We start from the raw sequence: 16,862 nt of genomic DNA on the forward strand, positions 1-16,862 counted from the left end.
GTTCTCTTTAATAATTTCTGTTTAGTTTATCAATATATTTTCCACTCTTGGCTATTGTTCAGGACTGCATGTTGACCTGTAGATGTTTTTTGTCCTGTTTGAAGCCTTGGGTTGCATTCTCTTTGAAGTTTACCTTACATCTCTTTTTATTTTTATTTTTCAAAAACTTTTTAACTGTAAAATTATTTCATAACTAAAGTTTCATATTCTGTAAATTAAATTATTAAATAAAATTCTAATTATTTGACAGTCTAAGCTCAAGTTCCTATTAGAAAATTTATCAAAGAACCAACACATTGAGTTAAATCATTAATGTGGTTGTTCCATGCAAGAGGTGATGTTGCCCTCGTCCAACACATATTATGATCAAAGTCTTTTTCATTCTTAAAACTTTATATCCTTAGCTGAAACGCTGCATATTAATATATTTATGTGTAAAGCCAATGTTCCAACACACGAGGCTATCATAAAATCATTAAATAAGAAACTTATATAAACAATAAATGTTCTTTCACAATAATAATTAATCATTTTTATTTGTCAATTAATGTTTCATATCATTAACTTTGGACTCTAGAGTATGTAGCTTTTGACAGATTAACTTCTCTACTGAAAGACTTTGTACATTCTGGAGTTCTGTCAAGTAAGAGCAACTTAAAGAAGTAGAATTAAGTTTACAATCAGTGTAATTTGGGGAAAAAATAACTGTTTTATGTCTTCTTTTAAGCAACAACATCATAAGAGAAAAGTTGGACGCCATGCATCCCCCACCCCTCCAAATTGCACAGAGGTGTGATACATACCTGCCAACTGTCAATATTTGTTGGGGATTTCCGCCATGGAGGCTCCCAAATTGAAATTTTGAAAGAGCAATATGTCCACAATTTTAAACAAAAAGTTAATTGTAAAATGACATGAGGCTTATAAAAGTATGAAGAAGCCAAAAAACAACATTTAAATGTATTTGAAGGCCCCCTTGAAGGTTTTTTAGAACTATGACAGCCATCTTGCACGCAAAACCCCCATGGGCATTTTGAAAAGTTGGCAGGTATGGACTGATATACTCCAACATGTCAAACCACTGACCTTTGTGACAGTAACAAGTTTTTCTCTACACATATGACACTGTAAAAACTTTTCTGGTCTAAATTCAGAATTAGCCGTACTAGCAGAACTTTCACATGAGGTAGAACGTATCAGATCTGGCGTCTGTGGACGACTCCGTCTTGATATCACAAATTGCACTTTATCTTCACATATCTACAATATATAAATACATAGAATACAGTCCTGTTTACATCTTGTTATTTCACTCCCCTGATGTCATACAACAATAAGTGATGTCAATGAAATTGCATCAAAACGAGGCAAAATTTGCAGGAAAAGACCTAGTATGTTGCATTTTCTATTTACTTTAATGTAATAAGAGGAAAAAATACTAGAATTCAAGTATAAAAAAATATGCAAATAATAATCAAATATCAAGGATATTTGCATGAATGTCCTTCACACATTTGTGGATTGATGTGTTGGTAAGTCATTATTTCGATATTTTTAAAATAACTAATCCCAAAAAACTCGATCATCATACAATATCCAATGAGTGACCAAACAAAACATTGATTCACAAATGGTGTATGAGTGAATAATAATAAGTGGTTAGTCAAGAGATTGGTCATAAACTTCTTCTTAACTATTCACTACATATTTCAATTATAATTTTTAAATTTTTTACCTCAAAAATGATAAGAGAACAGTGTAGAAAAATACCCGCCTTGCACATATTCTAACTATACAAGGAATAAGGGCAATAACTAAAACATCCACTTTTTGTTGTTCTTTCCAGCCTTTTATAAATAGCTTAGAAAAGTGATGGGCTTTAGAGCAAATGCATGCAATTTCCAATATAATCAATATTTTCAAGTGGCATTACTCAATAAAAATATTTGATCAGTTCTGATTTCAAACACGTTGATCAGTTCTGATTTTCAAACATGTTCAAGACAAGCTGATATAAACATATGATATAAATTTCATAAAAATCTGTCAAGAATTGTACATGTGAGAGCACTAACGATGCAATATTTAACATAAATAATATTACCATGGGGAATAACTCTCGATCGGAACTGATTATTCGAACAAGTCCAAGATATTGTAAATGTAAGAGCACTCTCAAGACTGAATGGACAGAGGGGCACCCAGCATTTCTATGTCCCAATCAAGGCATTGAGTAGGGGATAAATTCTAACCTGTATGACTTGAGCAGCTTCTTCCTGAGAACCATACGACACATCTTTACCGTTAATCTCTAACACTCTATCGTCTGGTGTTAACCGACCATCTTGTGCTGCTAAACTATCTGGGACCTAGAAATATATCAGTATATATTATTAAAATAAAGTAAGAAGATATAAAGGTTCAGTTTATCACAAATCAAATAGAAATGTCTGAAAGTCTTTTAAAAATGATCATTTATATTAACCAAATATCTTTGTTCTATGAATGAATATTTTCTTTGAACACTTGTCATAAAAAAGATGTCATAGTTGTTTTGACTTCACAGCAACATACATGATGATAGTCCGTCAGAAGGGGATGATAAATGACTGACCCGTGTTAAGAGAGAGCCATTTCTTGCACGTTAAAGACACCCTTGTAGATTTCGAGAGCAGGCTAATGCCGCTACAAGGCAGCACTCGCACCCGCAAAGTGGAAAGGGATTAATATAAGTTGCAAATTTGTTTCCCAATCCACTATAAATAAATATGTTTAAACTAAACATATACACTTCATTTATATAATCTAGGTTATTCTAAATATTTTATAGTCTACTTTTTAACTATCTATATTTTATATATTCAGGTATTTAGTATGAAGTTCATTACCACTGAACTTGTACATAATTTTGTTAAGGGCCAGCTGTATAACGCCTCCAGCTGCAAGATTTACTTGGTGTATTGACGATGCATTAGTGATCTTTGGCTGTTTTCGACTCTTTGGTCGGGTTGATGTCTCTTTGACACATTTCCCATTTCCATTAACAATTTTATTTATACAACCAGATGCTCCGCAGGGCGCAGCTTTATACGACCGCAGAGGTTGAACCCTAAACGGTTGGGGCAAGTATGGACACAACATTCAAGCTGGATTCAGCTCTAAATTTGGATTGTGATTAAATAGTTGACACAGCATAGGTTTCTGACACAGAATGAATGTGGTCTAATGAACTTAAAAATTTTTTTTTGCCTTTGAGCAATTCACTATGCCGTTGAATAGTTATCCTCTCAAAAAAATGTTTGAAGAAATTTTCTTTTTATTTATGAAATCTGAAATGAAAAAAATTGACCCCCCAATTTTTTTTTCACATCCCCCTTTCCCTTATTTCAAAACTGATCTCAATTCAAATTTCTAATGAAGTTTACAACAATAACTACTCATTTAAATACATCATAAAATATTAAAATGTAAAAAAAGTGCTTGTTATCACTAAATGGTAAAGATTGTTTTAATCTATCAGTTGGTAGTAAAAGTGAATATACATTGTATATTGTATAAAACAATGATTTAAGTTGATTCAACTACTATTCTGGACAAAGAAAGATAACTCCAATTGAAATCCAATTGGAATTACTTGCTATTGCACAATATTGTGCAATTAAATATTTCTTGCTATTGTGCAATACTGTGCAATTGAAAATATTTGCTATTGCACAATACTGTGCAATTGAAGATTTCTTGCTATTGCACAATACTGTGCAATTGAAGATTTCTTGCTATTGCTGAATACTGTGTAATTGAAAATTTATTGCTATTGCACAATACTTAATATAATAATTTTGTATCCTGATTTGGACCAACTTGAAAACTGGGCCCATAATCAAAAATCTAAGTACACAGTTAGATTCAGCATATCAAAGAGGCCCAAGAATTCAATTTTTATTAAAATCAAACTTACATTAATTTTGGACCCTTTGGACTTTAATGTAGACCAATTTTAAAACGGGACCAAAAATTAAGAATCTACATACACAGTTAGATTTGACATATCAAAGAACCTCAATTATTAAATTTTTGATGAAATCAAACAAAGTTTAATTTTGGACCCCAATTTGGACCAACTTGAAAACTGGGCCCATAATAAAAAATCTAAGTACATTTTTAGATTCAGCATATCAAAGAACCCCAAGGATTCAATTTTTGTTAAAATCAAACTAAGTTTAATTTTGGACCCTTTGGACCTTAATGTAGACCAATTTGAAAACGGGACCAAAAATTAAGAATCTACATACACAGTTAGATTCGGCATATCAAAGAACCCCAATTATTCAATTTTTGATGAAATCAAACAAAGTTTAATTTTGGACCCTTTGGGCCCTTTATTCCTAAACTGTTGGGACCAAAACTCCCAAAATCAATACCAACCTTCCTTTTGTGGTCATAAACATTGTGTTTAAATTTCATTGATTTCTATTTACTTATACTAAAGAAATTGTGCGAAAACCAAGAATAATGCTTATTTGGGCCCTTTTTTGGCCCCTAATTCCTAAACTGTTGGAACCAAAACTCCCAAAATCAATCCCAACCTTTCTTTTTTTTCAAATTTTGCGGTCGTCTAAAAACTTCGTTAACCCTTACTTACTAGATTAAGAATATAAACTCCTGTACCATTCCTGCAAATTAAAAAAACATACTGTATTTTTTCATTATTTGGTAGATTTCTAGTTTTTTTTTTAATTTCTTTGTTTTCATTCTTTCTTTTTTAGTCACATGATAACCCATATCCTGTTGATGTTGGTCATTTGAATATAGTGGTATGTTTTTGATGTCGTCAAACAAATGCATAAGATCTGAAGAATGTTGAACTTACTGTACTATGTTGTGTGAACTCTCAAAAGTAAGTGATGAGGCCTGGCAGATATAGCTATAAAGCCAGATATAAAAGTTTTAAATGCCTTTCATTCAATCTTCACCCCCAAATTTGTATAAAAATTATCAATTATCACTGTTCAAATTCTTCATTTATTTTTGTTTTTACTTTATAGCTTACCTCTTTCCAACTAGCTTAATACCAAGCTGTTTTCCTTTCTCTTTGGTCAGAGTTATCTTCAATATTTCTAAAGAAAGACAATAAAATAGATTTCAATATGTTGCTATTATCTATATATGTAGGACTCGGAAGTGTGATGGGGACGCTGAAGTATGATGGTCATGCTGAAGTGCGATGGTCCACACCGAAGTACAATGGTCTTTTCGCTGAAGTGCAATGGTTTGGCATGACGTTTGAATATTGTGACGTTTTTAAATGCTTTAATATATCACAATATCAGAATTAAACATGTTCACAAATACAAATTTTGAATTGTTTCCCCATTGTTCCAAAACAAAAATATTCATATAAGATTGTATATCTATTGTTGAAGGCGTAAGCCTATAATTGCTTAGAATAACATCATTTTAGCTTTGGTGGATAGTCTCATTGGCAATCATACCACATCTCCTCAGTTTCATACTATAGGAAATCATATTGCAAATCTGTCAAAAGTTCAAAAATAAACATTACATTTTGAACTTTGGTCAAATGTAAATTAGAAATATGTGGATCTCTATTTGCCCATATTAAAAACTTTTCCTAATGAATGAACTTTGAAAAATCTATGAACTGCTACAAGATATAAATGTTATGTCTGAAACCACCAATGCAAGCTGCATTTCAGAAGCAGCTAGACATCTTTAAACCTAAACTTTAACACACACAAAGCTTCACATGCATAGAGATTTGAGAAGGTAAACTTCTGTAAGAGACATAACTCTGCAAACTCCTTGGTACATTTTGTTAACCATTTTCATACATATATTGTGAGCCTCCAGATTAAATTGATTAATTTGATTTGGTGTTATATGATTGATGGAATCAACTATTATAAAAGAATTATTTCCCATAATTCACTGATGATAATGAGCCTGAAATATCATTTTGTAATGTAAGACTCATTGTGAAGGAAATATAAAACCTTTTACTAGAATCAGTACTTGTTCAATTGGGTATTTATTTTTTTATTTTGCAACATGAATTGGCCAATTGAACAAATAAAATAGCTATTGTTCCCTGTTAAAGAGATTTTTAATTTCTCCTTGAATAAAATGCTCCACAGGGAGCAGCTTGATAGGACCGCAGAGGTTGAACCCTGAACAGTTGGGGCAAGTATGGACACAACATTCAAGCTTGATACAGCTCTGAATTTGGATTGTGATTAAATAGTTGACACAGCATAAGTTTCTGACACAAAATGAATGTGGTCTAAGAACTAAGAAAAATTTGAATTGGACTTTTATTTTTTATGGTCTAATATCCAAAATCTAAATACAAGGTTAGATTCAGCATATCAAAGAACCCCAAGAATTCAATTTTGATGAAATCAAATAAAGTTCAATTTTGGACCCTTTAGACATCAATGTGGACCAGTTTAATAAAGGGCCCAAATATCAAAAATCTAAACACATGGTTAGATTCAGTATATCAAAGATCCCCATATATTCAATTTTTATTGAAATCAAGTTTACAAAGTTTAACTTTTGACCCCGATTTGGATTAACTTGAAAACTAGGCCCATAATCAAAAATCTAAGGACATGTTCAGATTCAGCATATCAAAGAACCCCAAGTATTCACTTTTTGTTAAAATCAAACTAAGTTTAATTTTGGACCCTTTGGACCTTAATGTATAGTCGCCGTCAGCTGATATTCGTAGCGGTTATCGGTAAAAATAATCTAAACTATCAATCGCGTTCACTCGAGATATAGTTTTTCACATTCCATTCATAAATCGCATAAAGAAAAACCACTACTGACCTACCTTTTAAGTGATCACACTGTAATAATCCTGACCTTCACTTTTTCATAGACGATTTTGAATGGTGGAATCAGCCATTGTTTTTACCGGAAGTGTTTCCGTGGAGTTCAATTTCATAAAATTTGCATAAAGCGCGGGAAACCTTATCACATCAATGAAAGGAACATTTCAGGAATCTGCGTACAGTGACGAATGTCATATGTAAACAAATGATCCTCATAGAAACGAAGATGGCGGAATTACAATGGAAAATATTCTGGAAAATGTGAAGGTCAGGATTATTACAGTGTGATCACTTAAAAGGTAGGTCAGTAGTGGTTTTTCTTTATGCGATTTATGAATGGAATATGAAAAACTATATCTTGAGTGAACGCGATTGATAGTTTAGATTATTTTTACCGATAACCGCTACGAATTTCAGCTGACGGCGACTATAGACCAATTTGAAAACAGGATGATGAGCATATAAAAAAACCCCCAATAATTCAATTTTTAATGAAATCAAACGAAGTTTAATCTTGGACCCTTTTGGCCCCCTATTCCTAAACTGTTGGGACCAAAACTTCCAAAATCAAACCCAAACTTAATTTTGTGGTCATAAACCTTGTGTTTAAATTTCATAGATTTCTATTTGCTTATACTGAAGAAATTATAAGAAAACCAAATGTCTTTGGATGACGAAGACGACATGATACCAATATACGATCGCAAAAATATTTTTGTTTGCGATCGTATAAAACCAATCATGTATCGATTAATTTGGCTGTAAAACAAGAATGTGTCCATAGAACATGGATGCCCCACTTGCATTTTCCATGTTCAATGGCCTGTGAAATTGGGGTCAAAACTTTAATTTGGCATTTAAATTAGAAAGATCATATCATAGGGATTATGTGTACTAGTTTCAAGTTGATTGGACTTCAACTTCTTCAAAAACTACCTTGGTCAAAAACTTTAACCTGAACTTTGCACTATCATTTTCTATGTTCAGTCGACCATGATATTGGGGTCAAAACTTTAATTTGGCATTAAAATCAAAAAGATCATATTATGAGGAACATGTGTACTAAGGTTCAAGTTGATTGGACTTCAACTTCATCACAAACTACCTTGACCAAAAACTTTAACCTGAAGAGGGACAAACGGACGAACAGACAAACTGACGTACGGACCAACAGACGAACGAACAGACGCACAGACCAGAAAACAAAATGCCCCTCTACTTGTAGGCGGGGGAAAAAAACATTAAACTTTGGGTACCTTCTTTTTCTATAGGTCTGTTTTCCTCTGCCTTCTCTCTATAAACAGTCACCCTACAGACAGGATAATATTGTGATAAAGCTTGCTGGGCATGGTAGTGTGTAGATTGAGTCAGATCTTCGCCATTCACCTACAAAATAGGGTTATAATGTGAAATGATAGCTTGACCTCAAATTAGTCAGCATGGATCAATTTTTCAACATTCACCTATAAAAATATTATAATGTGTTAAGATTGCAGAGCAATGCATGGTAGTGTGTATTCTGGGTAAGATAGTCACAATTTACCTGAAAGATAAGGTTCTAATAAGACATTATTGCTCAGTCTAATAGTGTAGAGCTGCCTGGGGCAAATCTTCATCAATCACAAACAAAAAACATTATTTAAGAATTTAATGCTTCAGTTGAAATATATTGATATGTAAAAACATTGACCAGAATCATTTGTATATAAAGCCTGTAATTATGTTGTTTTCATAGGTTGCTGTCTATAAAATTTCTATTTTATCTTTGAAAATCCACCTACTGGTTTTTACCATTTGGATTGTTTCAAGTTATTTATCATGTGTCAAAACCTTTCACAGCTGACTATGCAGTGTGAGATTTGCTCATTGTTGAAGGCAGTAAAGTGACCTGTAGATGCTTACAATAACTTTATTTAAAGTATGGACATTGAATGTAATAATTCTTGCTGAGAATTGAAGCAACTAGGAAGAGATTGGTGACAAAATCTAGATTAAGGATATAGATAAAACGGGAAAAAGTGAATGCAATAATTTATTTTCTGAAATACAGAATTCTACAAAACATTTCAATATTCTAAAAAGAATTCACATGTCAGAATAATCAATATTTTTTTTAAGATAAAATTAGGCAGATCAATAATTAGAACAGTTAGCCCTTTATGTTACAGACTACTATTTTCCCATTTGTAGATTTAAGCGTAAACATCACAGACAGTGTCAATATTTATATGACACTAAAACCCAGACATCAGATTTTATAGTAATTTTAATAAAATCTTAGCAGTGAAACATTTGATATGTGCCGTCTCCACTAAATAATAATACTATATCTAGGAACTACGGCAATGCTTGTCAATGTTGCAAGGTTTTTCCTGTATTCATTTCTATGTTTTTTATCACTTGAGTGGTGTCTTCAAAACTAATATGGAGATGTTTATAAGTCTTGAAATTCTGGATGAACATCTGATGTAATGTTATTGCCTAAGAAATGTCAATATCAATAAAACAAAACATTAAACTGGAGTTATTCTCAGTAATACAAAATAAGGCAAGCTCCTGCAGAAAGGAGTGTGGTTCACACAAGGCTCTCTGACTACCTCTGACAATAAAACTGGCCACAGTGAGACAGTGTCTTAGCAAAGTGTGCTGAAAGTGGCACCAAGCACCAACAATCAATCATCATGAACAGTGAACAAGGAACACAGACTAGTACATTAATTATTTTTACTTCACTCCATCATTCTAGAATTGCAGTTTTAAGTAAACACATAGATGAATCATTTAAGTTGGAATATCATGTTCCAGAGAATAAAACTAAAAAAAGAATTCCCTTTAGATTTGCATGCAACAAATACATTATTTTACTATAAATTTGCGTGAAACAACATATCAATAAAAGCCATGCACCTTTAGCCAATCTGAAACAAGTTACAAACTTCTTAATTGTCATCAGAAGCCATCCTGACTATATCATTGACACAGTCATTATTTATAATTAAACAAATTATGGGTTTCTCAACTCACAATAATTCAAAGTGTCATTCTATGAGAGTTATGATAATAAGAGATGTCAAATGGACAGTTAATAATCAACAAATTCGTAGAAAAGCTGTTATTACTTAATTATACCCAAGCATGTACATTGATAAAAATTAATTTGTTCAAGCTTGAAAACTTACAAACAACATGTTTTAAGAAAGAAAAAAAGTCTACAAAATCATCTTTATATCACCATGCAGCCTTTAGAAAACATTCCCATTTTCCAACGTTTTCTAATCATACTCAATTACAGAACCACTATAAATAACACCATAATTCCTTGCCATAATGAATTCTAACAGGAAAAGTTAATTGTATTCACACAGTCTTGTATGGTTTTCATTTAAAAGCCAATAAAAAACACCTCATGTATGGAACAACATTAGTATTAAACTGAAAATGCTTGTTTTTCGGAAATAAAAATAAAGATCGTGGAAATTGTAATTTTTCTAAATGTTGAGGTGTGATTGACAACTGTACTAACTATTTTCTCTCAGTAGAATCATCTTTGGAGAAGACGTTGTAAGTTGCAAAACTTGTGTCTGATCCTTTCATTAAATGTTTGTGGACAATGAAACAAATTTATCTCCTGAAATAATGTTTACCTCTAATATTTGGTCTCCTGGTTTCAATCGGCCATCTTTAGCTACCACACCTTCTGGAAAGACTTCTTGTATAACTATACATACCTGCAAAATATCAATTTATAAGTTAAAATAAAATGTCAACAATAGCACTTTAAATCATATCCAAAGATTTGAATGGAAAGATGTAACTTAATTTCAAATCTCTGAACAACTTCTTTAATAATACCCTGATTTACTTGTTCAAGCTACACATCTCTGTATTTTTATAGAAGTAATATAGAAATCTGATTTATTTATTAGATGAAGCTGCCTTTCAGGAACCACGAGTAAACTTATATCAGTATTTTGAGTCTTTTGTCTTTATGTTAGTTGTTGTTTAAAATTTGTTTTCAAGCTGAAGAGTCAACAACAAATTGAAGTTTTTAACGACCTTGACTGGCTATAAAGCCCTTGCACGGTCGGTATGAAGAGTCAAGCCATTTCAACTCAGTTTTTATTTTGTTCTAATATTTTGCAGTTGCACCAATGTCTGGGGTTGTGGCGTTTGAGAACTCACATGTTTAAACCTGCCACATTCTTTATGTTTCTGTCCCATGTCAGAAGCCTGTATGTCAGTGGTTGTTTTTGTTGGTTGCTTATTGTAATATTTGTATTTTAATTTATTGTTAAAATTGGCATAATTAGGCCATTGGTTTTCTTATATGAATAGTTACATACATATTTTTTTACGTCAGGGTCTGTTAAAGCTGACTTTACAGTTCCCGTTTTGCTCATTGTTAACATCCATGTCATGTAGTCTCTGGTAAATAGTTGTCTTATTGACAATTATACCACAAGTAAGCAGAGTAACACTTTAGTTTAATTAAACAATTAGTTTGCCTACCTTTTGAATATAGGTGTCAATCTTAATTATAATGTCTGAGCAATCAACCAAACAAAGTTTGTAAGCAAGGCATTCAAACTCTTGATTTACATGATATAATATATTATTTCAAATCTAAATAATTCTGGTGTACTTACTAATGGAGTATCACAACCTCCAACTATACTGATGCCTAGATCAGCTTGAGATCTTTGGATTTCTATTGTACTTACTAAAGGAGTATCACAACCTCCAACTATACTGATGCCTAGATCAGCTTGAGATCTTTGGATTTCTATTGTACTTACTAAAGGAGTATCACAACCTCCAACTATACTGATGCCTAGATCAGCTTGAGATCTTTGGATTTCTATTGTACTTACTAAAGGAGTATCACAACCTCCAACTATACTGATGCCTAGATCAGCTTGAGATCTTTGGATTTCTATTATACTTACTAAAGGAGTATCACAACCTCCAACTATACTAATGCCTAGATCAGCTTGAGATCTTTGGATTTCTATTGTACTTACTAAAGGAGTATCACAACCTCCAACTATACTGATGCCTAGATCAGCTTGAGATCTTTGGATTTCTATTGTCGACACCTCACCCTCTAGAACAGGATTTTTACCTGAAAAATAATTATTTGATTTTACTGACGATCAAGATACTCAGAAAATGCTCCAATATCTCAGTTGTTCTCCAAGTTTTCTTCAAATCAAATAAGACATGCAGCTCACCTTAAATCAGAACAAGGGCAATAACTTAAAAACAAAATTGAATTGGTTCTTTTAAATTTTATCATACATATCCATCAAGAAATGTAAGATATAAATAGTGAACAATGTGATTTTCAATATAATTTTTATTCTATGGCTTTTAACTGCTTTAAAAATAAATCACATACAATGCAACGTTCAAAAGGTTTATATTGAAAAGGGACTACTATTCATGTAAAAGTAGTTGATAGGCATGGATTTCAAGTACAATTTACATTTTCAAGGGAAACATTTACTCCTTCAAACAAAATTAACCACCCTGACATTGAAACATGCCCATGACATGTATGACATTCCAGATTTAAACCTTTGAAATTAACTTCATAACAATACTACAAGAAATGTAAGCTTGAGACCACTTAATTACAATGCAATTTTACATATAATTTATTATTTCCAAGGGGTACTTCTTCTTAAAATATTGTTGATCAGCTCTCATTTTTTAGATCGTTCAAGACATTTCTGAATGACGTTTCAATTTTAGGTTTATTATTTGACCTGTTGATACAATTTGTATTGCTTTTTTGTTCTTTAATGTTTACTTATTTTTAAAGTGTTAATGTATCGCATCCTTCTATCTTAAATATGCATCAGCTTTGATAATTGTGTTTGGTATAACTATAAATTTTTACTTCTGTTCTCGTACTATGACCAATAAAACTATTTATTTTGTAATAAATATTTCGGTATTCCATTACTGTATTCCTTACAACAAAATTATTTTCATTAACCTGTGCACTTTATTTTATTTGGCATTTATTTTGTCCAAGGTTATGGTTGTCTTTCTGATATTGTTTAATATCTCACCCCTTATTTTATTGATTAAAATTATGCGTTTAGTGTATGTTCCCTAATTATAGTTTGTGTTGATATATCTTTTGATTGAGTTAAGCCATTTGATATTTTATAGTGTGTCCTTCTATGTTGTGATGTTACACTATTGTTTCAGGTAAGAGTTAAGGTTGATACCTATTAAAAAGTTTAAATTAGCTGCATTTGTTTGCACCTGCCCTAAGTCGGGAACCTGATGTTCAGTGGTTGTCATTTGTTGATGTGGTTCATATGTGTTTCTAGTTTGTCATTTTTTCTATACAAATTAAACTGTTGGTTTTCCTGTTTGATTGGTTTTACACTAGTTGGTTTTACACTAGTCATTTTTGGGGCCCTTTCATGATAGCTTGCCGTTCGGTGTGAGCCTTGGCTCCGTTTTGAAGACTGTACTTTTACCTAAAATGGTTTATTTTTACAAATTGTGACTTGGATGAAGAGTAAAATTGTCTCATTGGCACATCTTCTTATATCTATTTGATATAAATATCATAAAAATCTGGGAGTATTGTACAAGTGACATGGCTTACACGATAAGATGGACAAAAGGTAAAGTCAAGAGTAAGAAAAACACCCTGTAATTTATGTCTGCCTCACCACATTGTGTGGGAGACAATAAAATCTTAGTGCTGTTCTTCTGGTTTTTAAATAAATGTATCATAGGCATTCGTCATTATCTGGCTGACTAATTTTGATAGGATATGATACCTTTTTGAATTGTTTGATTTTCAAATTCCTTAATTGCAAAAATTAAATTCATAGAATTAATAAATCTTTTAAGAATGTTATTTAAAGTCATATAGTATCATAAGCTAATTGTCATGTGTTCCTAAGCTCTCTGTTTTGCAGTGAAATAGTGAATATATCATACATCTCAACAAATATATTAAATTTTTACATGTCAATTAAGATGAATGCTATGAAAATGTAATTTCAATGTCATAGTTTTTATCAAGGATTTGTATTGTGTACTATCAAATCCTTGGTTTTATAAAAAAAAAATTAAATCACTCAATGTCATTTTATTGGATAATTACTTGATAATCCATCAATTTAAAGGCATTCAATCATCTTTCTTAGAAATAATATAAACAAAATTTTTACATCATTGTAAAAGAAACTCATACCACAACATACTGTTTGCTAAGAATAATCTATCACTTTGAAAATAATACCTAAATACTTTGATAATGTATTCGAAGAGATGATAAGTATAAAACACATGTTTTTTTTTTTAAATAAAGAAAATTTTAAACTATGAAACACAAAAAGCATGCGACTTAAATAACATGCTATTTTTGACTCACTGTAAAAACCATGAGGTGTATGATATGATACTTATGTTAAATTCTATCATATATCACTCCAAAACAAAAAACACCATTTATGGCACACAAACCACAATAAACATTATTTCCTAGCTGTTGTGACTTAAATTTATGGTAATATGTTAAACAGGAGAGCATCATTAACAAAATTGTGCATTTTTTTTCAGAATTAACTTTTGTTTATGAGGAAACAAAAAAAATAAAGCATGTGACTTAATTAAGCCATGTGATTTTTATTTTTGTAAAAAGTGCATACTCAATTAGTACTATGATAAATCATTTGTATATAAAAACAACTATTTTTAGAATCTAGGTTTTTATAAATGATTGATGAACCACAAAATTAAAGCATGTGACTTTTTTGGCATGTCATTTTTTAACACTTTAAAAATACAGTATTCCAAGGACAGTTCATGAAGCAGTTATACCATTTTGGTATATCATTTAACAAAGTTCATCAATGAAGTTCATCAGTCACAGTTTGCTTTAGCCTTACAGTGTCCTTACTGACTAATTTTTATGTAATGAAGAATATAGTTACTTAAACTAAATAACAGTCACTGTTACAAAGCATTTTAATGTTGTTTATAAACTTTATATATGTAATAGTTAATTTCTGTGTCATTTGGTCTCCTGTGATAAAGATGGGGCCACAAACTAGGCAAAATATTACGAAATGGGCCATATTAAAAGTCTATGCATTTACAATATATGAAACTCAAAAAAAGGTTCAGCCCCATACCCCCTCTGAAAATCCCCCTCTGCTATCATTTCCAGTATATCAAATAATATACCTACATTTAGCAAGAAAATAGACCCTTGAGGCTTTGACAATGGTACAGTTATGTTTTTTTACTAAAAAAAACAAAAAAACACACACCTAGTCATGTGTGTTACTAAGAAACACACCTAATAGGGGTTATCAAAAAAAGACAATCTTGACTTTGGTACAATTTAGGGTCAGATACAAAAGTATATGAAACAGTTCTAGCCACAAGTTCTCACCACTCATAAGTTTCACCATAAATCAACCTCTAAGTTAGTAAAGGAATCAATGGTTGTCTGTTCTTGAAAAATCTCTGGACTTACCCCCATCCTGATCTCTAAACTGGCATTCCCACAGATGGCTCTGTAGGGCACTCCTGGGTCCTTGAAATGTACAACCTAAACTGGACTTAATGCACCTTGTAACAGCACCACGACATCTGAAAATACAGAAGGAAAAATACCCATTACTGATACTATTTTTTCAACAATTGTTTGTCCATATAATGCAAGTGCAGAACTTGTCTTTAAATTGTACAAGTGAAGCATTTGTTTTCAAATTGTGCAATTGCATGCAACACATCTTCAAATAGTGCAAGTGTAGCACTTGTCTTGTCGTCAAATGATGCAAGCACAGTTCATGTCTTCAAAATAAGCGAGTGCATACAGTACTTTTATTCAATTTGTACAAAAGCAATAGTTCTTAAAGGTCCCATGGGGTTAATCACTTCAAATAAGAGTATAAGATCATAAACACAAGTTTTGGTAAAGACAATGACAGTTTACATTTCACACAATAGAAATTTGAAATTGTAATTTCAGTTCTGTCAATTTATAAGCATAGCATCTTCATGCCTTGAATTATTGCTCTCAAGAGGATTATCATATTAGATTAACATGGGAGACTCATGGTTAATAGTTGTAAAAAAACTTTCAAAATTTCATTATAGATTTTGAATGACATATATTACAAACATTAACAATCCTGATGAAAGACATTTAACATACCAAGAGAGAAGTAACATACTTCAAACCTATACCTTACGGAGACCATCTTACAAAACAATGTCAAATATATCAAAGATTCCATAAATTATAATCAATTTTAACAGCTTCAAGAAATTCTCATTATATAACATGAAAAACGTTATTGCAAACACAAGACTTGAAATATGCCAATCACAAATGTTCAACAAATTAGTTTTGTGGATGCTTTCCAACATATTTCATACAGAATGCAATTTGAATTGGCATGCAATAATATATCATATTGCACTAGTGCATATAAACCCTACATTTAAATGAGGTCATAACTATCAAATATATGTGTTAAACAGTTTTCAAACTTTTGGTATATATGCAATATTTAAGAAATAATTCATGGGGGCTTGCATATATCATGATTTTACCACGGGTTGGCCCTTTATGATAAATATTTTACCCTGAGCGATAATGAATGTTCAAAAGAATTGTCAATGGTTTTATATGGTAACACATTCCTCTGACATCAAATATGTAATGTATTCATGTGAAATTTTGAAGGTCACCTTAACAGAATTGGTTCTTTTTTCATGTGAATAAACATTAAAATTGGAACTTCAGAAAGTACCAGGCAAAACTTATATAGTATAGTAAATTAGATCAGTGCTCTTGTTACTACAGAAATGATGCCAACTAGCATATGTGTATTGTATCACAATTTCATTTGACATCAATTATCTTTTCTATTCATGTGAAAATTTGAAGGTCACCTTAACAAAATTGGTTCTATTTTCATGTATGTTTACGAAGCATTTAAAATTTGATTTCCCCCT

At 31.5% G+C, this 16,862-nt stretch overlaps 1 protein-coding gene across 2 annotated transcripts in view; it reads right to left on the reverse strand.

The window, feature by feature from the left end:
* The window catches only part of LOC143083012 (ligand of Numb protein X 2-like), a 75,855-nt gene that overhangs the window by 8,301 nt on the left and 50,692 nt on the right, over positions 1-16,862 (reverse strand). For both annotated transcript variants that reach the window (XM_076259120.1, XM_076259121.1), the window contains 8 exons: positions 15,373-15,488; positions 11,879-11,979; positions 10,502-10,585; positions 8,114-8,243; positions 5,051-5,117; positions 4,643-4,673; positions 2,253-2,369; positions 1,087-1,260 (listed from right to left, as the gene is read on the reverse strand). In XM_076259120.1, coding sequence (XP_076115235.1) covers positions 1,087-1,260; positions 2,253-2,369; positions 4,643-4,673; positions 5,051-5,117; positions 8,114-8,243; positions 10,502-10,585; positions 11,879-11,979; positions 15,373-15,488 — 820 coding nt within the window. The remainder of the gene's footprint in view (positions 1-1,086; positions 1,261-2,252; positions 2,370-4,642; positions 4,674-5,050; positions 5,118-8,113; positions 8,244-10,501; positions 10,586-11,878; positions 11,980-15,372; positions 15,489-16,862) is intronic.

This window comes from Mytilus galloprovincialis, chromosome 7 (genome assembly GCF_965363235.1).
Source record: "Mytilus galloprovincialis chromosome 7, xbMytGall1.hap1.1, whole genome shotgun sequence".
Lineage (NCBI taxonomy): Eukaryota > Metazoa > Mollusca > Bivalvia > Mytilida > Mytilidae > Mytilus > Mytilus galloprovincialis.